Source organism: Cebidichthys violaceus, unplaced genomic scaffold (assembly GCF_023349555.1).
Source record: "Cebidichthys violaceus isolate CVI_PGR_0920_01 unplaced genomic scaffold, fCebVio1.0.p SCAF_8, whole genome shotgun sequence".
In the NCBI taxonomy this organism is placed as follows: Eukaryota; Metazoa; Chordata; class Actinopteri; order Perciformes; family Stichaeidae; genus Cebidichthys; species Cebidichthys violaceus.
Genome location: NW_027176964.1, coordinates 13,444,201 through 13,470,060, shown reverse-complemented (window position 1 = coordinate 13,470,060; position 25,860 = coordinate 13,444,201). Strand labels below are relative to the sequence as shown.

The 25,860-nt window shown below is 39.4% G+C and overlaps 1 protein-coding gene across 1 annotated transcript in view; it reads left to right on the top strand.

Annotated features, from left to right (window-relative positions):
• Positions 1 to 1,386: 1,386 nt before the first annotated feature.
• Positions 1,387 to 25,860, top strand: part of LOC137892525 (piezo-type mechanosensitive ion channel component 2) — an 83,608-nt gene continuing 59,134 nt past the window's right edge. Inside the window, exons 1-6 of the mRNA XM_068737733.1 lie at positions 1,387 to 1,994; positions 8,209 to 8,304; positions 13,528 to 13,653; positions 20,781 to 20,823; positions 23,533 to 23,695; positions 25,131 to 25,395. Of these exons, the coding sequence (XP_068593834.1) occupies positions 1,931 to 1,994; positions 8,209 to 8,304; positions 13,528 to 13,653; positions 20,781 to 20,823; positions 23,533 to 23,695; positions 25,131 to 25,395 (757 nt within the window). The 5' untranslated portion in view covers positions 1,387 to 1,930. The remainder of the gene's footprint in view (positions 1,995 to 8,208; positions 8,305 to 13,527; positions 13,654 to 20,780; positions 20,824 to 23,532; positions 23,696 to 25,130; positions 25,396 to 25,860) is intronic.

Here is a 25,860-nt window from a genome sequence, read left to right as displayed (position 1 = left end):
AAATAAATGTCATATGACTCAACACAAGTTCTCAGTACAGTGGAGGCATCTTCCTCGATGGATGGCATTTCACCACAGACTTCAAAAAATAAAATAAGCATACTCAAGAAAGGCCAAGGGGTCACCAGAGAAATACGGATTCATCATTTGGGGGCCATGAACTTCTGTGCAAAAGTTTGTACCAATATCTCAAGTGAATGTGGAGACATTTCACTGAATAAGTAAAAAAAATGTACCTTCTTGTGGTAAAAAACATCAGAGCATCACCAAAGTCATTAGGATTCATCCTGTCTGCATCATGCATGTAACCAATCAGTTTAGACAATTCAGCTTAGGATGTGTTTGTAGGCATATTTATTAACTTTGAAGGGAGCTAAGCTAACTGATTCCCCCTGTCTTTATGCTAAGCTAGGCTAATCACCTCCTGGACCTAATGCACAAACAGAACATTCTTGGAAAAGAAAGCGAATAGACATATTTAAGTAATGGATAATTAAAAGCAAGTTGCTTTTAACAGAAGATATATAAAAAAGCAATGGCTCTACATTGTGATGGTCAACATATTAAAGTCATATTTTGATCAATATTGTTCTTCTCAGAGGCAGAGCAGAAGGAGCCATGTAGCAGAAAGGCGATTCAGTTTCTTTCTTGCTCAAGGACATATCAGCAGCTGTCACAGGGATTAAACCTCTGCACGTTATCCCACTGACAACATCACAATGATGCAAATCAACTTACATGTCCACAATATTTTGATGGGCACAAACAGATCCCTTTTGGGGTTGGAGGTTTGAGTCATGATACATGTCTGTTTACTGACTACTAACTGGATTAAATGTAATCAGAGAAAATGTTTGTGCTACGATGCTCTTAATTATTTCAAGAACTGAAAACATCTTTGGTAAAAAAAAAAAATAACTTTCCTGCCTACAAGCAGAAACTGATAGGCCTGTTTTGCGGTACCAAGGATTAGACTGAAGTGGAAGTGCTGCTTCGGTGCAGACTGGTTTCAAACCAGTAGGCGTCGCTGTTTCTCACTAATGAACCGCTAGACAGAGGACCTGAAGAGATGATGATCCGTGAAAGTCTCATGACATTTATAAAACCTTCCTTGGATGATCGTACTTATTTAATGTCCATAGACTTAAAGATTGAATACAAAAACACCAGAACATATTTTATTGATTATCAAACAAAAGCTGTGTATTTGGGACATGTTATCTTTTAATACTTGTGGTATTTGCATCCACCTCCGCGTCCCACCTCTTGCTTCCAATTATCACAAGGGGCTGGACCGATTACCAGACGAAGACTTGTGATTGGCCAAGTCAGGTGTCAATCACAGGCTCGTCCTGTAGCCTCCTGTTGGAGAATACAGTCCACACACCAGAAGTCAGAAGTCAAATTTCACCAAGGGGACAGAGAAAGGAAGAGTGAACTACCCGATTATTCAGAGTGTTTCTGTCACGCTTGACACTTAACAAGTGTTATTAGACTTTCTTATATTGTAAACGTTCCTCGTTAATGTGGGTTTGTGCTAAAAAAGAAGAAGAAAGGAGGTTAATTGGACTTGAGGACTTGTTGGCTCATTTCTCCGGCGTTTCCACGCGCTGTGTCAGCGCAGCTGTTTGGCGCACCTGAGTCTCAACATGACTCCGATGCATCTGAGCAACTAAACCACCATGGTGACATTACTTACCAGTGACATGTCTGCTGTGTTGAAGCTGGCTAAATGCGCAATTATTCACTGTGGAATTACCACCGGAGTCCAGGTGTCCTCGGGGAGAGCTGATGTGGCCGTTTGGAGGAGCGCATCAGTTTGATGTCAGCTGGGGTTTGACAGAGCGCAGGAGTTGGGGATGCGAGAGAGACCTTAGAGAGACAATCCCCGGCTACTTTTTCCCGGATTCAACACGGGCTGCCCGGAGCCATGGCCTCTGAGGTGGTGTGCGGGCTGGTCTTCAGGTTGCTGCTGCCAATGTGTCTTGCAGCTGGTGAGTTTAAAAAAATAAATAAATGAATCCACACGTTCTACGCATCTTAATTGGCACACAGTGTTGTGTGTGCGCCAGGTGGGGTTGGGGGATTGATACATGTATGATACTTTATCTGATATTATCTTATAAATCACTTCATCATTCTTAAATGTAACTTTTAAGGAAGGCTTTAGCTTATTATTTAAAAATTCCCACTTTTTTTAACACTCGTATGAAAATCTGAGGTAGACCAGTACCGACCGCCTACCTGAAGTGTGCAAAACCCTGACAGCAAAAATAAAAAAGGATGAATAGATTTGTATGATGATTTGTGATTGACCTCATGATGCTGGAGGTCACAGTTTATTCATCAATGCTGCTGAGGTACGTGCGTTTACTAAAACTAAATCAATAGACTCACTGCACACTGTCACACATGGCTATTGTATATAAATAAAAACCTGGCACCTTTTATTGGATTTAATAAAGGAAACACAGCCGGCAACAGAACATCCAGTCACTGCAGAAACACTCTGCACAGTGTTTATGTCACAGTTTATGTGTATAGAAATGTATGATATTAAAAAAACCAAAACATATCAAGTGGATGTTTTTTTATTTTCAAAGTTTGAAAAATCAATTTACTGTAATAGTTTATTCTACTCAGAGTAAAAGCAGAAAAGCAGAAGAAGTTAGGTTGTCTATGTGGCTCAAACTATTACAATGTGTAGTTTAACTGTGTTATGTACATTTTGTTACATTATAAACTAATTTCAAGTGTGGTTTCTGTTTAGCTTTTTGCCTATTAATCAATCATCAGTATTGTTATTGATTGTTTAGCTGCTGACTGGACATTCAGTACACGCCTGTAGTGTTGATCCTGTTTATTAACATTTAGATTGCCTTGACAGTGTTAAAGCTACATGTCTCGTGTCATTTCACATTCCTCTGAGTTTTAGTCAGTGGTGCATTGGGGTTTTTGGATTGTTTACAGCATTTGTAACTTTGTTAAGAAAGGCGCTCTCCGCAGATGAAGTTATTGTTGCTGTGCTAGTGAATGTTTTGTTTGATTCACTCGTTCGCTATGCAGATTTAGAAGATGACTCACTGTCAAACGTGGCAGCTTTATTTGGATTTAAGGGGGACTTTTAGCAGCTTTAAACAGGCTGGAAAAGTCTCAGGTATTACTAGTTTCTCTGAAGACACTTAAACGCTGATTTAGAGTTTGTGGGCATGAAGCTCGAGGCCTGATCACACCTCGCAGACTCTATTAAATGCAGTTTACTTTGTGTTTTAAGCTGTAATTCTGTGGTAGGCCACAAGTGAAAAATGATTAGTGTCTAACTGCCACTGAGGTTCCAGTGTGGTGTCTGTGTAGGACTTATGGGGCTGTGGTACTTTTAAAGCTAACAGCATGCTTTCTATAGATAAGACCCACTCAGTACCACCATAATGCATCACTTGACAGCCCGACGGCTCCTTTATTTCCAAAAGCAATTGTGAGGCCACGCATTGTCTCCATTAATTCGTGGAAAGTCGTTTTAACAGTATGAATTAATAATGCGGTTGGGAGGGAGGAAAGAATTGCCTTTCCCTCTTATCGTAAACATACCTTTTAATATTTTATGTTTTTTCAAAGTGCAAATGAGCACTTGTCATTCACTGCAGCTTTGCACTGTAACTGACAGGATGAAGGAAAAGTAGAGTGGAAAGAAGGGAAGGTGTACAGGAACCGACTGCGTACGGGGATGAGAGAAGTTATTTCTGCCATCAGCATCACCTGATCAGCAGCTTACTTTCCTTCATTGTTTTGTTTGACAGTCAAAGATCTCATCTTAATTTAAACTGAATGGATCTGCTGTGAATCAATAACCGTCAACCCATCAGCTATTGTTTTTTTCTGTATCATTTGTAACACCCGTAGCTGGAAGAAAATTGTAGGTTTCATTTCTTTTCTGCCTCTTGCTTTGATCCATACTGTATGTTCAGATTTCTGGCTTTAATGCAAAGTATTTTTTGGCCTCCTAGAACACACTGCAGCAGAACAGATGTTATCTGACTCCAAACATCTGCATTACCCTTACTGTATATGCTCTAGTGTAATACATGTATATGCACAACGTCTCTGTCTCATGTCCTAGTGAAAGACTTATCTGCTGACATAACATAGTCTGTGTTTCCTGTTGGCCATCTGACAGCACCTCTATTGAAAAGCACAGAACTGCTGGGCCCATGTGTACTCAGTCTCCTCTACCACCACCGAACACACACACACACACACACACACACACACACACACACACACACACACACACACACACACACACACACACACATTTGCACACAGCTACAGTTTAGCTGATCAAACAGGCCGCTGTTTACGTGTTTGGAGTGTGAACATGATTATGTGCTTGCGCTTTTCCAAGTGTCTGATCTGATATCAAACTTGTGCTGTGAATGTACAGACGGAGCTGCAGGTCAGATGTGCTGAGTCGGGCCGGTTGCAGCAGGGTAAAGCATTGAAAGCTGGAGCAAACTGAGTTGGGGAAGTGACGTGCAGATGCTGGGAGCATCACTGGAATCATGACGGTTTTTAGGTTTTAATTTGGACAAAGAAAATGTGTGTATCTATGGATGTCGTGTTGTTGCGTCACAAATCTTCAGGCAGACAGTTGGCACCATCATGATGCTCCAGAGGAGAAGTGGTTGTAACAAAAACAATTCTGCTCTATAAACTCAAACAAACAAAAAACCTTTTTTAATCTAATTGTAATCATAATTGTATCATTCCTAGACAAAATAATCAGAAAACTGTAAATAAATGCTTCATTTAAATTCACTATGTTAGTTCAGTCAGTAAACCAACATGGTGAATGGTGTTGGAGGTAAAAAAACAAACAAAACCAGCAAGCCAGTGACTGTTTAGCTAACAAGTCAGACAATTTATCTTTCAAATTGAATTAAATTGAAGTTAATGCTGCATTTAATACATGTTTTATTGATTATTAAAGCGATGGAAAATACATTTTCAAGCTAAAAGGCCCAAAATCCACAGTTTCCAACTCATCAAATGTGAATGCTTGTTTTTTTTATAGCCCAAACAATAGTCAATATCAATAATCAATACTGTGAATAGATGTCAGTTACAGCCCTGAATACAATTAGCTTCTCCAAGAAGACATGTCATGTCATCTGAAAGGCTTATATTTTTACCCAGTAACTAGTTTTTGCTTGTTAAACTTTTCTCAGGAACACAGTAAAGTTCTGCACAATAGTGCTCTAGACCTGATGTGGTATGCTCCTCATTATGTTCTTCAGAGGGGCTTAAATTCCTCTGTTATCACCCAGTACTCGGTCCGGCCAGGCACCGCACCACCATATCTTCCATCATGACATTTATGTTTTTGGGCTCAAACTCTTAAGTCTGCTGGCCCTTATTTCACATTTAAGACTGACTTGCTTCTCTTGTGTTTAGCCTTTGTGTGGCGGTAATAATAGCTTTTACTGGGAGAGACAAAAGCCTGATTCAGACATGAATGGGGAGGTTTTGCAGTAATCTGATGTCTGAAAACAACAGCAGTTTATTTTCATTCCCTGCATAAAAATCCTCAAATGGTGAGTCATACAGCGAAGGCAAATGTCAGGAAGACTGCGGTCAAGTGTCTGCAGGCAACAGTGGGAGTATAGAGTCATGTAGTTACAGATAGATTATCTGTATAGATACAAAATTTCTCTTTTAGATTTGAGCAGATGAATAATGTGGGCGGCAGGCTCGGGACTACCAACTTGGCCAGGTTTAGAGTTTATTTAATGCTACATTAAATTAAGATAAAAGTGGGTGTGGCTAGAAGTTGTGCTGTGTGTTAGGCCAATTAGGAAAGATTATGAGTCATTCACTCCAAAGATTTCTCAAAGATGACAACCCCCCCCCCCCCCCCCCCCCCCCCCCCCCACAACATTTATTAACTTTTGTTAGTTTTCATTGGTCCGTATCTGAGCACAGGGAAAACCAGGACGTTCACTTACTGTCGAGCTCCACCAAGGGAAAAGTCAGAGTCAAGTCAAATGTCAATGAATAGGTCCATTGAGTGCGCAAAGATAAATAAAAGCACCATTTTCAGCAATGAAATGTCATTTTTCAGTAGTTCAAGCCCAGTAGCTACCTAGACGAGAACATCTCTGAGACTTAGACGGTAACTCATGCAGCCGACCTGGTTGTAAACCTTGTGCTTGTTGATATAACCGCTAAGAAAAAATTTAGGAGGTCAGACTGTGTGTCCACATTTTGTACGGGGTTACTGTTTACTTCACTCAGTTCCCTCACTTCCTCCTGGCCTAGAAATGTTAGACGGGAAGAGGCTAATCACATATTTAGTGCATACTTAAGGAAAACCTGAAAAACAGCGAGTTGTAAACGTTGTGTGGAATATTGTTTGAGCTGATTTTACAGCCACGGTTGTTAAAAAAAGTCAAGCTGTGCTTCATGCGGGCTTCAGGGGTGAAATGGGTAAGTGTTTGCTACGGCGAGGTTCACATTGGACGCTTTAGTTGACGTTCAGTCAGCAGGTTATGTGAGCCGTTTAACTGGTAAAAGCCACCAATCAGGGCAGATGGTCAGCCTGGCTGGGAAATGAGGTGCGTTACTGATCGATACATCAATTAATGGTTTTTGGAAGTCATGTTTGCACTTAGGCGTTTTAACTTTCATCATGAGCTCAAAAGACTTCCTTCATGTGTCTCTAGGGGTGTGTATGTGTGTGTGTGTGTGTGTGTGTGTGTGTGTGTGTGTGTGTGTGTGTGTGTGTGTGTGTGTGTGTGTGTGTTCGGTAAAAGGTGAGTGTGTGGATTTACATAATTTAGTGTGTCAAGTTTAGTGACACATCCTAAATGCTGAAACAGTGCATTGCATTCAAGCATGGGTTGCAACTAACAATTATTTTCATCAGAGATTAATCTGTTGATTATTTTCTTGGTTAATTGGTCAGGTCAATCGTTTCGTCTATAAAATCTGAGAACAGAGAAAAATGTCAAATTTCACTGTCTAAACGCCAAAGATATTGAGTTTACAATTAGATAAAAGAGAGAAAAGTGGCATATTCTCACATTTGATGCATTGGAACCAGCTGGTGATTAATCAACTATTAGTTGCAGTTTTAGAGGAAGGAAAATGCTATAAGGTTAAAAATAATAAATAAATAATAATTACTAAAGAACTTGGGAAACTGTTTGTTTCAGTGTCTTTTCTTATGAAAAAATTAACAATGGTTTTTCATTTGACTGATTGCCATATATCCTTTACATTTAGCACTGGAATAAATGAAATGATATGAAACGAAACTGAACAAATTATGGAAATATAGGAAATAAAAAAAAATATAAAGTTATATTGGTTCCTGAATCTCATTTGAGGCCTCGATCAAAAAGACAAAAACCAAACACTGACATATATCCGGTCATGACATTTCACACTCTTCACGTTCCATGTGGCGGTGTTTCATTTGATGTTTTGCCAACCAAAACTTGCTTTCCTGTTTTCAAAACTCAGCGGTCCATCGTGTATTTTAAGGACATCTGGTGCGTGACGCAACTTGGCTGCAACACTTCGAGAGATTTCTTTTGTATAGTTTTGTCAGGAAAAAAAGGATCCAGTTTTTCAATAATGCTCACAGTCGATGAAATATTCTGAGATTGTTGCAAAAAGAAATCTTCACATATGATATAAAGCTGTCCTTTTGTGAGGCACTGTACAGCAGGGAGAAGCTGAGCTGACCGCATGCTGCTCAGTTAATTGTCTCTCTTAACACCCAAGGACTATCGGGTGATTATTGTACTTCAAAACACACGTCAATACCCTGAATGGCTAAATTAAGCCCAGGGTCTTTTTGAGATGCAGGCCAGATGAACAGATGATGTGGTTTGTGATTGTTAAGTTTGGTTAGAGGAATGTTCTGGCTTTTTATGACTATGAGCAGCTTTTCTACATCAGGAACATTTTAATGAGTTTCACCACATGTTTCTCTCAAATCGGTGTTCAGTTGATCTCAATGACGACTCCTGATCAGGCAGCTCATTGCCACTGCCAGCTTCTGCACTTTCTTTACTGTTAAACGGTATGTGATGCACACAAAGCAATAAAGATGGTAAATTCGTGGTCTTTAAATGGATTGTTGTTTATTGTGATCAAGAGGTGGATTTGCTGTTCAATCTGCATTTGTGTCTTGTGTTTCTGCAGCTTGCCTGTTCAGGTACAATGCCCTGTCCTTCGTCTACCTCATCTATCTCCTACTTATCCCACTCTTCGCAGAGCCCACAAGCACAACAATGCAAGGTAAGATCTACGCTGTCACTCTCTTTGATCCTTCACGCGTTCGATGGCTTTGGCTCGGTCCATTGCCTGGAGAATCTTGACTGTTTCCCAAAAGCCTCCAGTTTGAACCGCAATATTGTTCCCTGTAATGTAAACCATCCCTTCTTCTCCAGGGGACTTGAATTTCCTTGAAATGAGGATGGATTTGGCACATAGTTAAGCCTATGAAAGGTAATATCAGTTTGTACGGGCATGAGTCCATCTGTGATAATAAAAATGATCCACGGCCAGACAGATCTGAGATGACGTGAAAGACTTGATCCTTCAGGAACCAGATCTAACCTCCACTTGATGAAAATTAACATTTTAGGCTTAAGTTTGGTTTATTTGCTCAGATACTGTCCATATAGATGATAAAAACTGAACACACACGCTGTGCTGTTGAGAAAACAAACCCGAAAGAGCCTGTAAAATGCCATTCAGAGAAAAAAAAAAAAAGAACTTTGAGATGAGGGCTGTTTTTGATAATGGCTAACCACTTTAATTACGAAGGAGGATATAAAAGTTGCTCCTAAGGCTCCACTGATTCCTGAGATGGGTTTCCTTTCGTCATACCATGATCGGTGTGCATTTGACAAGTGTTATTAGTTAATTCAGCCGATGGGAGGGTTGGTATTTAGGCTCTTTGGTATTTGGGTTTCAGAATGAGTTCAAGAAAGGAAATAGACATCACAGTGAACCTATGAGGCTGACTGAGGTGACTGTTCTCCTTGCGGGTGGTGAATGTGGGTTTGCGGTCGCCAACTTCAGCTGCGCCTTCATGCGCTCCCCTCACTGCAAAACACTACACGTAATATGGGTTATCTTTAAGAGACCACATGCAGTGTTTAATAATACATACACCCATATTGGTGGAGGAAACAACATCCAGTCCGAGAGTCGTCTCTGCTCGTCTCCAGCTGAAATAACAATCAGGAAGTAAAGGAGTAAGGAGGGAGCAGAGAAAGTGGACCACTTACACTCTCATCAATAGTTAAAGAGAGAAGTCTTCTAGTAAAGTCCAGCGTTCATGTATCCGATAGCTACTGACTTCAACCGTGGGTCAACTCCTAATTGAGACAAATACATGAGAGACACTTCAACACCAACAAGACGTGACAAATCAAACTTGAAGCAGATCTTTTTTTAAGATGTTTTGCAGCCTCTATAATACAGCTTTTTTTTCTTGGTTATAAGACATGTTATATTTCACATAAAAGTTAATTCAGTGTATATTCAGATGTGAAAGTAGTTTAGATATCCCACTCTTTCTCCCATTGGAAGGCAATTCCTCCGTGAGGTTTTACTCCTTGGGTACATTTCATTGTCTTAAGACTACAGCTGCACGATATTGTAACAAACTGACATTGCAATATTTTTTTTATTATCGCAATAGATATTTAGATAATAAAATATAGAGACATTTTCCCTTAGTCTTTGGTGAACATTGTCCTTTCTATAGCCAAAATGTACAACAACAAATGGTAAATGGACTTGTACTTGTACAAGGTGCCACACCATGAGCCACAGTGAGGCAGACCAAGATGTCTGTAGAATATGATGTTTAGACCAGGACATCTCTGCAGCACGACAATATATTTAATTTAAAATGGTACTCAAAATGAGGACGATGAAAGTTTTCCTTTTGTGTTAAGCAGCAAAAAAGTTGCAGCATGACGTGTTTGAGTTAATTTGCCTTACTTGACTTCGCACAAGTTACAAACATTCTTAGAAAAATGTTTTAGCACTCTTTAAAACGGCCACTGGTGATGTTATTTACATATCTGGTCCCAATTTGTTGCTTTTGTTTCATGGTTTATTTATCTTATTTTCAAATAACCAGTTTATGTTATAATATTACATCATGTAATATCAAGGTGTTACATTTTGAAAAAGGGAAATAAGAGACTCACTTTTGTCTCTCAACAGCAAGTAGTTCATTTACAGACCGATCTCTTTACACACTGTTTACTGTAGAAGGATCATAGAAGCAAAGCACAAAAGAAGTGAATATTACACTTTTAAGTTGCCACAGGCGCACATGGTATCAGATGTTCTTCCAATGTAACACCTGCCAGAACATCTTTGTGCCTCACCTGTCTGTCATCAGGGAGGGAAACTGCCGTCGGAGAGAGCGACAGTATGAGGGTGTTTCAGTGAGCACGGTCTTAGTAACAGGTCTGCTTTTGACTGGTTATGAAATGATTGGAAACTTTAATCATTTTCAGAATTATTTTTTCTTCTGATTGTTGAAGGAAAAATGGATTTAGTCTAGGAGCCACGCCAGTTTATAGAATTTAAAATAACAGCTGGTTGTGGTTGAGGATAATTGTGACAGCATTGCCAACATTTAATGTCCCTTTTTGTAGTTATAACGTAATTACTACACTGTGATGATTTTGATCTTGAGCAGATAATCAGAAACTGTAGACTTACAACGTGACAGTTATCTCCTCCCTCCTGGCAATTCAAATTGTATGAAAACCATCCAGAATACACACTGACGGTGCAAACGTAAACAATACACATCTCACCGTGTAGAAAAGAGGCACACTCTACCTTTTTGATTGTTTTAAGAGGGAGTTAATCGAGGGATTGAGTGTAATTCAGTGCTTTGTTTTGATGGTCTGTTTCATTTTGTCTGTTGAATCTTAAAGGACATGCGGCAGTTAAATCTGGAAAGTTAATTTAAACCAAATGTTTGACATGAATAATTCATCAGGTGTAATTTGCTTGAAGAAGCCACAGCAGTGTGATGTGCCCAAGGATATATCGGTGCACGAGAGGAGACAAACAATATCTTATGCAACTTGTTGTTGTTGTTTGGAATTTACTCTCTAATGTCGTAATTGCACTATTTGGCTCCACATCCCCTTGAAGGCATTCAATTCTCAGTGGAGGTGAACAAAATCTAAACTGTTGCTCTGATATGGGCAGCAGACATTTTAAGAGCCTTTACAGTAGGTGCTATACGCCTTGTTGAATGGGCACCAACATGACAATTTCCCTTTGGGGAGTCTTTTAGTACTGTTGCATGAATTTGTATAAATATTTGATGTTATGGATGATTTATCAGGTTTATGTTTTAGCTAGTAGACTTCTAAAAGAGGATGTCTGGTGTTAACACTTATCCTAGTTTGGCTTTTTTTCTAAATCCGTCATTTGTCATACTTTTGTGTTGTCAGGAAGGCAGTGGTGGAGGAAGTACTCAGATATTTACTTAAGTAAAAGCAATATCACAGTGTTGAAATACTGTGTGACAAGTAAAAGTCCTGCTTTCAAAAGCATTGGAATCAAAATAGACTTAAACTAAAATGACTAATTATGCCGAAAACAGACCATTAGAGAATAATTTATCGTCACTGGATTATAATTATTGATGTATTTATGTGTACGCATCACCAATGTTGCAGCTGGTAAAGGTGAAGCTAATTGCAATTACTTTATATGCTGCTGGTTAGCTTAATCCTTAATAATACAAATAAATACATTTTGTATTAACAATCTACAAAAGTAACTAGTAAATAACTATGTAAAGGATAATATTGGCTTAAAATGTAGAGGAGTAGACGTATAAAATGGAAATACTCAGGTTAAGTACTTCAAACTTTTGCTCAAGTACAGTATAGTGAGTAAATGTACTTTGTTATATTTCATCACTGCTGGCAGAGACTTCTCAAAAAGATCAAATAATTGCATTGAAAACATTTTATTTCCCCCTCTGACGCCATGATTTGGCAAAACTATGTGGTTAAATCAGGCCTTAATGTCGTCAAATGGACACTGTTCTCTGATTGATAAGGGAAAAAGCAGCAATTGTTAAAACTGAACAATGCCCTCTGTTTTGTAAAGCTTTTAAACATACTCTTTGAGACTAAATAATGAAGCAAGGCGAAATACAAATTTAAGATGACAGTCAGGCAACCAAAACAGATGGCCGTCCCACAACAAAAATGCTGTATTACAAATAGGAAAAAAAAATGGGGACAGAACCAAAGCCATTGCGTTATCCACAACCTTTGGACCAATTTGGATGAGGAAGTTCGCTAACAGTCCTCATACCTCTGTATTTACAAGCATTTTTTTCCTTCTTTGTGAAAGCACAGGGAGTTACAATGGGAAATTAGCACAATTTATTTACACTTCTACATTTAATTTGCCTGCCATGGTCTGTTGCTCCACACATCTGATAAGGTTGGCCCTCGATGGCCTGAGGCTCAGCAGTAGTGCGTCACCTTGGCCAGGATATTGTGCAATACACTACTGAAAAACTATTACATGTTCCCCGCAAGGATGCAGTAAATTTAATGAGATGGAGATGTTGTCCTGGGAAGAACCAGTGGACAAAACCGTGCAGATATGTGGGACAATTTAAAGGCTGATAATAGATGCAGTATGGCCTTACTGTAAGGGCCATTACTATCATTCCCTCATCAAAGAACAAGAGTCCAATCAAGCTTGTTCTTCCCTATGGGTGATCATTTTCATTTTCACTAACAAGAAGGGGTCTGAGAAATCCTACTGTAAAGAATTATCACCATAACAACTCCTGAAATGATCCCAAATACCTGTAGGTGCACAGTAAAATAGCCATGTGTTGGACAGCTGTGGCAGACTGCTTTCATCCTTCCCTCCCAGGAACAGTAATGTCCACTGACAGCTGTGTTCTTTACCTAACTTAAAGAAAGACAACCAAAGAACACCAAAGCCAAGAAACCAAAGTATCAAATCGGGTATAAAAGCTGGTTTGGCTCCTTCTGCGATGAATTCGATGAAGTTAAAGGTCTTGTGGTCCACCAGAATGTTTATTTGACCTTTTAACAGATATAAGCTTTGCTGTATCATAGTGTTGCCAGCTCTTAACCAGGGTGTGTATTATGATCCACAAAAAATCCCTCTTGGTTGCGCTCCCAGTCACCTTCAACTTTTTTTTTTTTTACTAATTCATTCAAAACAGCTCCAGACTTCCCAGCTGATCACATGAACATTGCTTGTTGTTTTCTCAAAAATACCAGGCACTTCTTAATGCTGCTCACAAAGTATTTCCCTCTCGTGTCAAGTTTCTGTGCCTTGAAAAAAAACAACCGTTAAAGAGACCTTTTCTGTGTTCCAGTGCATGAGCGGCAGAAATAACATGTGGAAATCCTTAAACTGAGTGGTGTTGGTGTTGGTGGTGAACTCACTGTAGCTGCTCTCCTTCTCCAGGCCACACAGGGCGTCTGCTGCAGTCCCTCTGCTTCACCAGTATGTCCTTCCTGCTGCTCCACATCATCTATCAGATTACCGTCAACAGCCTCCTGGCCGGGGAGTCCATCACATCTAACTTCAACTGTGAGTACAGTACACTGCAGCCTTTATGGTCAAGGCTCTGAAGGTAGTGATGTTTGTTGTGTATGTTGAAATCAAAGCGACTTGCAGGTCAAGAATCCACGAAGAAGGGGCGGAATGGATTTGATTGATTTCAGCTTTTGCTGTGTGCAAACCTTTTGAAAGACATACAAGAGGACACTTTGTTTTAGAAAAGACAACAGACAAATAAACCCTTTTAACTCATTTTGGTTAAACTGTGACAGTTGCAATCTTGCCTCCCAAAAATTATGTTTATATACAACAAAAGGGTTTTGACAAATGTTTTTTAAATTTTTTTTATTTACAGTTCAAAGTCCGATGTCTCGCGTTCATTGCACCCATGCAACACTAGCTTTAATAGTGCTTTCATTATATTCCACATAGTCGCTGTCTTTCATTTATTTTGTGGTACTAACAATGGTTGTGCTGGTCCGCCTTGTTTAATTTCTGAATATGAGAGTATTCCGTGCGGTTGCTGTATGCACGTTGTTTCATTCACTGTGAAAGAAAGCAACAATAGCGGTGAGCAGAAGGTTTGCTGTGGAGGAAATGTCTTCTCTAGATGTTTTCTACTGAAAAGAAGAAGATAGGTGACCTTTTTTTCAACTTGCTTCATGTTGCCTTCACAGTTTACAACCTCTACTGGCATCAGAAAAAACACCAGCAGCCCAAACTGATCCGTCACAGTTCTCTCTATTCCCCTGTGGTATCTCTGTAGCCACCATAGTCCCAAGAGTGTGGTAAAATCTTTTAGGAGGTGGACACCAGCTACGATGCAGCCCTATCTCCTCAATGCAGAAATATACATGAAGCTTAAACATACCCGTAAAATGCTGACCATGCTTTAGTTTCCATTAGTGGTTTTATTTCCTCATTATGTCAACACGAGACATAATCCATGTGACAACACATTTCATATACGTGTCTTAATTTGTAGGAGACAGGGTCGGATAGTTGAGTATATACATTTTCAGGTGGTTCTAACGAGAATCAACACATGATTCCTTCACAAATCACTCACTCTGAGATCTCATGTCAGACCAAAATTGTGAGATCTCTACTTGTTGGGCCACATGTTCATGACAGACTGTGTGCACACGTGTGTCCTATCCATCACACTGACCGTTTTGTGCTTAAACTCTGACCTGACCTGTTGATGCAGTGTCACAGCGTTGTATATCACCAGAGAATGTATCCAGGGAAAGTTTCCAGTGAAGACATGCTCCATTTACAGCAGAAGGTAAAATATATTCACTAATCACGATTCAAAATTTCTACAAATATCCTCACTCTTTATGAATGTAACACATTCCTCAATGTAATTAGCTTCCTTCTGCCATATGGCCAGTAAAGCAAACACTGTACGCTACTGACTCCGTGTTGGGGAGGTGTTAATAGTTGGCCTCGGGCTTCTCATGAAACTGTATCAAACTGTAAAATTTGAATGTGTCTAGACGGGACAGAGCCTGACCTTGTGTTCTAATGACTTGTTCTTTCTAATGGAGGTAATCCGCTTTCCACCGTCCAAGTCCAGCCAACTTTGCTCAGAGGGCAGAACGGACCTTATCGCCTCAGGCAGAAACACACAGAACCGTTCAGAGAGGGTAGACTAAATATTCACTCAAGTAACTCTTTATTACTAAAGGGAGGCAGTTTTTGGCAGCTCAGACCGTGGTGTGATGAGACCATCATTTCTATCCATCTGCTGTATTTATCTATTTATTATCTGTGTAAGTCTGTCTATTGATTTACACAATACTTACTTGCATTAACAGGATTGTAAATTGTGAAACAAATGAACGTATTTTGTGAATCTTTGCAACATAATTTGTTCTTTGAAAAGCTTGATTGGGTGATTGGTTGGTAGACTAATATTCATGCGTAGATCAGGAAACTTCAATATGTTAACATGAGGGTTCATTTTGTCAATGTCAATTTTGAAGAGAAGCATGTGTTGACGTCATTTTAATTTTGTGACTAATTTGTAATGACCATTATGCCCTGACGAATAAAGGCGAGATAAAATAGTTGGCTCTGTTCGGGCGGAAAAGGAATGATAATTTAGATTGCTAATCCCCGTTAACCGATACCTTAACAGATAAAATTATAGATTACTCTTAGTCACAGTCATTGTCAGACCTGCTTGGTTTTAGAGGGGCTGTAGCGAATAGTTAGATGTAATGAGTTCCAAAATTCACAACATGTTTTTATCTCATGAAATATTCTGCTTCAATCCATAATTGTTGGCATTTAGCCTCTCAAAAGCAATATTTTCACTGCGGTCAAAATGCTGTTTGCTCATCTGGTTGTCACAAACAAAGGGAGGCACGCAAATCAGCTACACTCCCATAAAATAGAATAGGAAGATAATGATAATGCTTGTATCTGAGTTCTACTAAGTGAAACATGACACTGAATTTAGCAAAAGACTAGATCAATAAACACGTAGTTCAAAGTATGCTTACATATTTATTTATTTTTTAAGATCTATCTAGACTATCTAGACTATCACTCCAAATAAATACCCATAAATACCATAGCACTAACAAACTTTATTTTTATGACTAAAATACTGCTTTACCAGCCTATGGTTATCTGTGATTCAAAGTATTCAGAGTTTCGTTTCAGACTATATATCATGAAGTGTCATTGGCACTTGAATGAATTCCATCTTGAGTAATTATCTGCAACATTTAACAGTAAAGTCCCTGTATAAGCACTGGGCTCACTAACATGAGCAGCTGGTGGATCCTGGCTGTCATATGACAATTAATAAGGCACCGGGTGGAGAAATAATATAACGTCACACACTCATGATGAAAAACTTCACATGGAGCTAAAGAGACACTTAGAAGAAAGAAGTTGAATAACATTTGCTGACATCCCCACTGTGATTATTTGAGACTTGTTGTTGGACTTCTACCTCCTGAAGTCAGTGTCATCCTATTCCTATTTTTGTTTCTGGGCTACATATGCAACAGGAAGTCAGACATTACTCTTTGTCCCCTTGATGCGCCGCCTACATTCTGAGAAAATTCCTTATCTCAGATTTCTATATCTGGCATCTTACCCCTTAACACCCTTTTCCTTTTGGCAGCCAAGTATAAACAAGGAGTCCTCCTTTGCGGTGAGTTGAGGTGGTTATCCTCCCTCCAGATATCTTTATATAATTTCCCCTATTCACAGTCGCCAAATACACCATTAGAGCAGTAAACTGAGTTGAGTTTGAAATTCCAACAAGGCTAACACCTCCAGCTGTTAGATCAGGTCAGTGACTGGTCACCAGATGAGCTGGGGCTGGCTTCCTTTGGAGTCGTCTGTCTTTCCTCTGTTTATAAATGCAGTTCCCACCATGTTGAGTCAGCACAGTCACAAGTATTTGCATTAACTGTCAAAGACCACCAGATACCAAATGCTTTCCTGTGATTGTCTAAACTCTTTGGCAGTCATTGTACAAAGTGGCAACGCCCACCCATCTGGAGATTAAGAAGGTTAAAACAAACCATAAAAAAGGATTTGCAAGTTTGATTTGGCTCGTATCTGATGGCAATGGATATTTCCCCAGCTCATAAAGAATAAACGGGCTGTTGAATGGCTGTTTTGTGACCAGTTCCTCAGAGGTAGTCTTCATTAAGTCTCGTAGACGCCATTGTTGACCTTTACCGCCCTCCGTATCCACGCATATCCTGCCCACCATTCACCAAATGTGAAACATTTACTGAATTCTCCCTCCGCATACCGATTGCCTGATCACAGTCGTGACGTGCCGAAATGTTGACGCTGCATATCACCAGTCTCTGCAGAAAAGGCCAACAGGCATTAGGCCCCGGTGATCGAAGAGAAAGTGAAAAGAAATGCTGTGCTGAGAGTTTAACGGCCCAGCAAGTACAAAGGGTGTTTTATGATATTCACATAAAGTCTGAGGACAGGTATTTTTGGTGTTCAGCTGGGGTGGAAAGCGGCCTCGCCTCGATGAGCAGAAAGCCTCACACACTTTTCCAGAAAGCTCCATGCTGAGTTCAGGCTGTATTACACAATGTTCCTCTCCTCATCCTATGGATCACACTGGCCTGACTTTACCTCTGGCATTCCTCATGTATGACATTGGTTTCCTCTTTTTTCACCTGGGAGCTCAGTTTGGGCTGGGTGAAGTTGGGTGTTGCAGATGTTTGGACTCTGGAGTTACTGAAACAGAATCTGTTTTGCCTGTGGTCACTGGGCTGACATTTTACGCAGAAGAGTTTTTATTTGAAGCTTTAAATGGGGCATTAAGTTATCTATGATCTTCATAAACCTTCGTGGGTGACTATTTGGCATTACAACAACATCAGTGAACCATATTTCCTGTGCATCACGTCCACTTAAAGTTCTTTGACTTGTAAATAACACAAACTGTAAAGTAGCTAGTTTAATAGACCAGAAGCCCAAAAACCGTAAAGTGACATAATATATGCAAGTGGCTGGCATTACATGTATTGACACTGATGCTTTAACCTCCACCAGTCCAGTTTGTTTATGACGGTGTGTTCTATATAAGTTTTAATTTTTGTTTGTTCTTAAAAGAACGCTAAAAAAGTCGCGACGCCAAATCGGGCCAGTGGCGTGAAGTGTGGGTGCTCGGAACACACGCGTCCCCGAACTCGGCCTTCATCACACATCTGTAATGTTTTAGGACTGCATGTTGCACGGTAGCGATGCTGTCGTGGTGCCAAAATCTGTCCACAGTCCCGCTCAGTCATCTTCAACTAACATGTTAGCAAACGGTTAACTACTGAAACACCCAGCAGACGCAGAGCAATATGACCATTTCATTGGAGTCATATTTGTGGCGAACCTTCTGGTCCCCCCCCCCCTCCTGAGAAAAGTCCTGAGAGTCTTTAGCTTGCCAGCTAAATGTTTGACTTCCCACACCACCAGGTTGTATCTATTTGCCTTATCTGGTATTGTTTACTGCCTATGGTTTAATTTGGGGTTGAGGATTAGTGAGACCCAACCAGGTAGTCTGTGCGGAAGCTGTAAAACTAAAATAATGAGGTTAAAGCAGCTAAATAATAATAAGTTTGTAGATGCCAAGTTGGCTGTTAATTCCCACGGGTTCGGGATTACTAACGACTTGATTAGATGGAGTCATTTAACACAATGTTAATATTGATAATATCAGTTAGTAAACCTTTCAGCTTCAGCAAGAATTTTGGCTTAACATCGAGTAGGTTGAGTTGGACTTTTCTCTAAAACATGCTTCTTACAGGTGGTGCTCTGGATCTAAGGTAGTACAACAGAAGAAAGCAGTCATTTAGTATGCGTCTTAACCACTAGGCCCAAAATAAGTTTGTAAAAATTATCATTTTCATTGAGCATTGTTTTTAATATGTGGAGATATGATAAGATGATTTAAAATTTAGAATCATTTATAATATATCATTAGTTTTTAGCTAATAATCCAATGCAACCTATTATCAATATGCAATAATAGCCCGTGATGTTAGAAAAGAAGTGGCACCAATGCTCAAAGAAAACTGTAAATTTCTGAAATGATTGTGATAATATACCACAATGCATACAGAATAATAACTGATTTGTACACGTTGTTTTGACTTTTTAGGCTTTACAGTTTGTGATGTGTTGCATCACAGTTCGGTCACTGAGCACTTTAAAATGGGAGTAGACGTGTGGAGGCTTTCTTAACAGTTCAGCCGGAGGACGACTGTGGGTGTTGGATGTCAGAGGTCAGGGGTTAGTCATATGGGCTCCTCCCGTCACATATGGTTTCCTAATTTATTTTTTAAGTTTCATGAACCAACTGACCTCCACACTCTTCTCCTCTACTCCAACCACACAACACATAACATCTGAGATATGGAAGCTATTTATTCACTGATGAGTAATAAAGAAACACCAAGGTTTGCACCGACAGTCCATTACCGTTTTATTCACCTTGAGTGGAATTCAGAGTTTCCTGTTTCTGACAAAGTGCCTTTAACAGTGTGACTCATTCCTTTACGGGATACTTAGGGTGTGTGTTGGAGTGCGTGTGTGTCATTTATTTTTTTTATCTTTTGTTGTTTTCTGCTTTTAGCTGTATCTATTGTCATCCATCCTGAATCCAAAGTGACCTTTACGCTTCAATTGAAAATACTTTTCCCACTTAAAATGAAAAATATTTGTCCTTTTAAGAATCCTTTTAAGATACTGTATATTCATCATCCTGAATTAATGGTTGAGTTTTCTTTCTTTTCTTTTTACCTTGGAATTGAACATTTCATATTCTATTCTAGTTGCAGCAAAAACACGTTTTTAAGCTTAACAACCTCCTGAAAGTAGTTTGCACACAGGTGAGAGAGCAGATACAGTAATTCTGATTCAGCGCTTTCTCAGCAGTCTGTTTTGAGTTACTGTCACTAAAGTGTGTTTTAACATCCTCACTCTCCTCACTGCGCTCCATAAACCAGAAACTTCAGCACCGCAGCAGTTCAGCACCTAATTAGTTGCCTAATACACTGTTCAAAACAGCCGGATATGTCGATATGTCATTGAGTCGAGATCCTCAAGTCACAAGCTGATGTTATGTTTTCTCTGGCTGGAGAACAAAGGCCTGTCAAACTTCGGCAGTTCTTCTCAGTACGCCGGTTGAATACCTGGAAATCTCCCTTTGAGCGCTGGAGTGACGTTCAGGAACACTTCAGCCAGTCCGAGCTTTGGAAACAAAGCTTGCATGAAATGTTTTTATTTTCTGCGTGAGCACAGAGAGGATTATTTTCCTCCTTCCCCTGAAAATGAAATATCAACTGAAATTAAAAAAATATTCTGACTATTATAAATGATGATTTCAAGCAGGTGTTTTAAAGGTTTATTTTATCATTATTAAAGGTTTTTGGAGGCAAAAAAACTACTTTTACAGACTAGATCTCAATTCTTTATACTTTAGTAATAGTGAATAATAAACAGCAGTTATTAGCAGTATCTATAATGGGTACAGTAATTGAAATACATCTATTTTTGCTTGTTTGAAAATTTTGTATGAAAGCTGCTTGTCCATGTTTTTAATGACTATTATCTATAAGTCTACTTTAAAAGACTATTATATTCACTAACTCGCTGTTTTTGTCCAGGTTCCAATTGGGAGAAATCCATAAGACAAATTGGCTTTGAGAGGTAAGAAAATAATTAATTCAACACTTTCACAACAAATGCATTCACTTGAGTAACATGTAGAACACTTGGTGAGACCCAGAATATGAATCCCTGTAAAGAGAAACTATTTCAAAAATCACATTTTCCTGACAATCATGCATCATAAAATATAGAAAGTGCGGATTTTGTTTAACTGCGCATGAATCTTTCTCACAGTTGGGCAATGCTTTTTAAGTCATCAAATCAACAGCCTAAGTCATTAATATTGAAATATCTATCACCAGATCAGACATGTGGTTCTCTTCCACTATAGAAGGTTGCATCATTTGTGCAAAGTGTCCTAAATATAGCAACCCCACAATAACATTAAACACCACTTTTTGCATTTAGCCGCGCTTGCCCGTCATCTGACGAGGTTTATAAACGCTCCTAACCTGTCCCTGTGTGGATTCTTGATGAACGCTAAACCCAGTTACGTCTGACAATCGGTTGACGGGCCTATTTTTCAAAGCTTTTGCCGCTGTGTCTGTCTCCTCACACCCCCATGATCGTGTTAGATGTGGTTTCCTAAGTACGGGAATGTCCAAACTCAGCCACATCCTTTTTCCAGTACTCAACAGCCCTCGGTGGATAGTATACTGTAAGTGGCGGAAGTAGAGCCATAAACATTTTATCCCGCCTGCATTTACCTGTTTGTGTTGGCGATCATATACAGTATATACAATATTTACAGCTGCATAGGCGGATGCTTTCTCCCTTTTTACGGCCAGTGTGGAGGAAAATGCAGTTGATGTCAGATCTATGGAGTCTAAAGAGAATTCACAGCTGTTGTGTCTTTTCACCTAGACAGATCCTTCAGTTTCCTCAAGCTTGACCTTTTCAAATCCTTTATAAATATCAAATATTTATATGGATTAGAACATATTTTATGGTCTCTATATTTGTCGTTTTTCACCGCCGTCTCATGAACCTCTGCAGCCTGAGGCAGTGAGGAAAGGTCTTAGTACTGCAAATGTTATTGCAATATTCTCACATGATAAAAGTAGTAATCATTAAAGTTGCTGGCTCTCTTAACCTTTTCTGGTTCTGATAGTTTCCACCTCTTTCCTCCACGTGAGGATGCACGAAGCTTCACAACAATAAAGCACTTGGTGTTTTCCATCGTGTTGATTAGCTCTCCGTTTTTTAACTTGCTAACTTTTACAAGCTTAATATCCTTTCAAGGCCAGAATGAGATTGCTTTTGTTTGAAATGACCAGTTGCTTTAGAACTTGATCCAAACATTTGGTCGGCTTTTTCTCCGCAGCCTGCACCGCAGAATCATCAGTATTTTTTTGTTTATTGTAAACAGTTTAATTAAACTCCAAGCTCAGCATGAAATGTTAAGAAAACCCTTTGGTGGCCAAACACAGGATGTAGGTGGGATTGTTGTAAAACTGAAATAGAAATTGTTTTGGATGGTGAGCTTTAAAGATTTTGAAACCTGCTAGCCATTTCAAGGACAATTTTCATTTGCTTTAATTGCACACGCAATCATGACACCTCATAAATCTTGTCCTTAGGCAGCATGAATACATCTTAGTGGATTGAATCCTGGCGTTTCTGTAGCTGTCTTGGCAACAGTTGTCCGCCACTGTTTAGCTTCCTGTTTGAACAAACCTTTCAGTATTTAGTTAGAGGTGAGCAGACTAATCAAATAACAAATGTTACAAAAGCTTTGTTTGCTCACAGCGATATAACCACAAAGCATCAAACAATGTCAGTCAATTCAGTCAATTCATGAAAAACACACACTGCGTAGACCAGACCTGGAGTAAATATTATTTGGTTATAAATTATTATTATTATCTATAAACAGTGTTTGGTGTGAGAATAGCATCACGTAAGATGTGTATGAGCATCAACATAACTTAATTAACACATTAAATCTGGAAAATCTAAAGTAGTTTCAAACCCTCTCACTTTGTTTGAAGAAGTTTAATGAGGGGAAAAAAAGAACGTATTGTTCGCACCACGTTATTGTGAACAAAGGATGCCATTTCATTTTCAAAGGAGTAAACATGTTTTTCACACGTTGGTTAAAAATAAAACCCACGCTCTCTCATGGCCTTTTTGTTTGAATGGAATTTCACTCACTTTTTAACGGCAACACGTTTAAAACAGGCAAGCCTGATTTCATTAAAGTGGGTGGTACTCCATATAAAAGCTGAAGAATTCAACACAGAACATATTAAAAGAGCAGCTGAGTAATGGAAAAAAGCATCCAGATTCCCATGTGAACAGATGGTGTTTTCTGAAAGATGAAATTTCTGCAATAATACCCATACTCACGAGTTTGAGAACAGTTCCAGTCTACGTGAACACAGATTGTAGGAAATGAATGCCCAGTGACAACTACTGCAAGCTTTTTAAAGATTGTTGAACCATTTTTTTTTTTTTAATAATCAGAGAGACATGAAAGATTGAGAGAGACAGAGGGTGGTGAAATGTGACAAATATCAGGCCAGATTCAAACTCACGCAGCACAGTTATTTGTGGGCCTTATCCAAGTGAAGGAAATGTCCCAGTCTTAGGAAAAACGGTTTCATATTAAAAGTGATCGTCCGTGGACAGTTAAGTTTGTCGTACTCTGCCCCATTTTCCATCATTTGGTTACTAGCCTGCAATAATGTTCCAAAATCACAGTTTCTGGGAGACATTAGGAACCATTGAGCGTCTGCTTTCTGCCAGTGTGATTGGTGCAGATGCAGGGAACGGCATCCGAGTGTTCATCCCTGACATCGGCATGTTCGTGGCCGGCTTGGCCATCTGGCTGCTGTGTCGCAGTCTGGTCCAGAAGAGGCCGCCTGAGGACATGGCCCAGTACAACGCCGACTTCGAAGCCGAGGAACAAGTGGGTTTCATTTGTGGTGACAAGCAGTGTCCTGAAAACAATGTCTGACTTTTACATCCATCCATCATTCTATCTATCTGAATTAATTAATTAATTTATTAGTAATATAGTAAAGCAAGTTGTCTTTAATGTAGGGCTGCCTCTGTTTACCTCTGCAAATCCTCACATTTTGTATGATATAGTTTTTGTCTTTGATAAAATAAAACATTTTTGACAAAGTAATGTGCCTTTAGGATGGGTGGATAACTTTTGACCACATATACGTAAACAACTATGAAGTAACATTTTCTTACATTAGCTAGACTTTTACTGTGTGACCGCTGTGTGCAGGGGTCTTTTTAGACATGAATGCCACAATAAGATAAAACCAAATAACTTAAATTAAGAAGTAAAACATTGAATTACAAATACGACAAATTTGTTTTAAAATGCTTTAGAAGCAGAAGCTCATAGAAATCTACATTTCAGTAAATAGTGCCATGGGTGAGTATAAACAAGGCTTTAGATCGTGTATTGGGATAAACATCTTAAAAAAACTGTGTCCAAGCAGACTTTTATGTCCATACAACTAAACAGAAGAAGTAAAAAATGTCTTAATTACAAAGTTCTTATAAATATAAAAATGGAAATGTGTCAAACCTCACGTGTGCTTAAATCCCAATGTAATCATCTTTACACAAACTTTTAGATTTCTGGACCAGAATAAGGATTCTTTTTCGCTCTGTGAGCTTGTCAACATTTCCAGACTGCAGTTCAGGTCTCTGACTGTTTATCTCGGTAATGGATGACATCTACGTGTTTTCTCTTGCACTTTGAGTGTTGATGACTTGTAGTCCCCCCCCCCCCATCCCCTGGCAAGTTCTACCTTGTCTTTATGACTCAGTGTTAATTAAATCCACAATCACTTTGACTGCGCTGCTCACGCCGGCATAGCTGGCAGCTCTCGCCATTACTGAGAAACAACAGGAATTCATCTATGGAGCTGGCGTTGTCTTCACACTTTTAATTCCGTCAGCGAGCAATCTGAGCTGAAATTATTGTTTGATTCAAAACTGGCTTTGTACCACCTGCTACTTTCTTTGTCTAGTGCCTTATGTGTTCTATATGAATCACGGTGAATGGCTCACTTGTTATTATGTCTCTATTTTATTGAGACTGTAGGAACAGAGCGACACATGGTTGGTTAGATACAGCAGCCAAGGAAGAAGTGACTGGATGAGATTCAAGCCACAGGTTGCTAATCATGTCTCAAGCAGCCAAACAGACCACATATATCTTTAGAAATGTTAAAATAGAGTTTACATATGGGATTGTGAAGCAAGCACTACCTGTAAGAAAGTGTTTTCAGCACCTTGGAGAGCTCTGACCTCCAAACTGCACCATTAATCATTTTATACTGAAATGTAATGAGTCGCTATAATCCCACTCCCCAAAGGAAGAAGAGGAGAAGCTGAGCCTGGAAGACAACATCCTGCTAGAGGAGGACTTTGAAGCGGGGTACGAGGCCGAGGAGGATGAAGAGGAGGAGGAGCTGGACGAGGAGGAAAATGAAGAAGAGGAGGAGGAGGAAGCAAAGGAGAGCACCAAGATGAAGATCCTACGGCTTGTGGCGGGGGTTGCGTCCAAAGTGAAGGAGATTATCGGGAACTTGATCACGACTGCAGGGAAGGTGGTGGTCACCATTTTGTTGGGCATTACAGGTGAGCAGCGTTGGATGCTGTGCAGTGAATCTGTGTCTTGGTCTCATAGCATCACTGCCTGAATAGCCAAGTGTTACAGTGATTGCTTGGCACCTTTTTTTCAATGACTGTACTGTTGGTTTTTATTCTGTAGTAACGTTTTGAAAGCAGAGAGTTTTTAAAAGAATTCATTTAGAATATGAAAGTCAGAACATTTTTAAGAGAGAACTGAACATCACACTATCCTATTCACAAAGTCTGCTTCTTATTTGTCGTGTGGGTTTGATTCAGACTGTAGTTGAGAAATATATAAATATATTTTTTCACACAACTTTCAACAATCTGTTGAACACAACACAGTTTGTTCTTAAAACATAACCTGTGCTATGAAATGATAAAGATAAAAAACTATTTTCTATGAAATAAAATAAATAAATAAAACATGCTTTGCAGTGATTCCCAAACTTTTTGATTTGAAACAAGGCA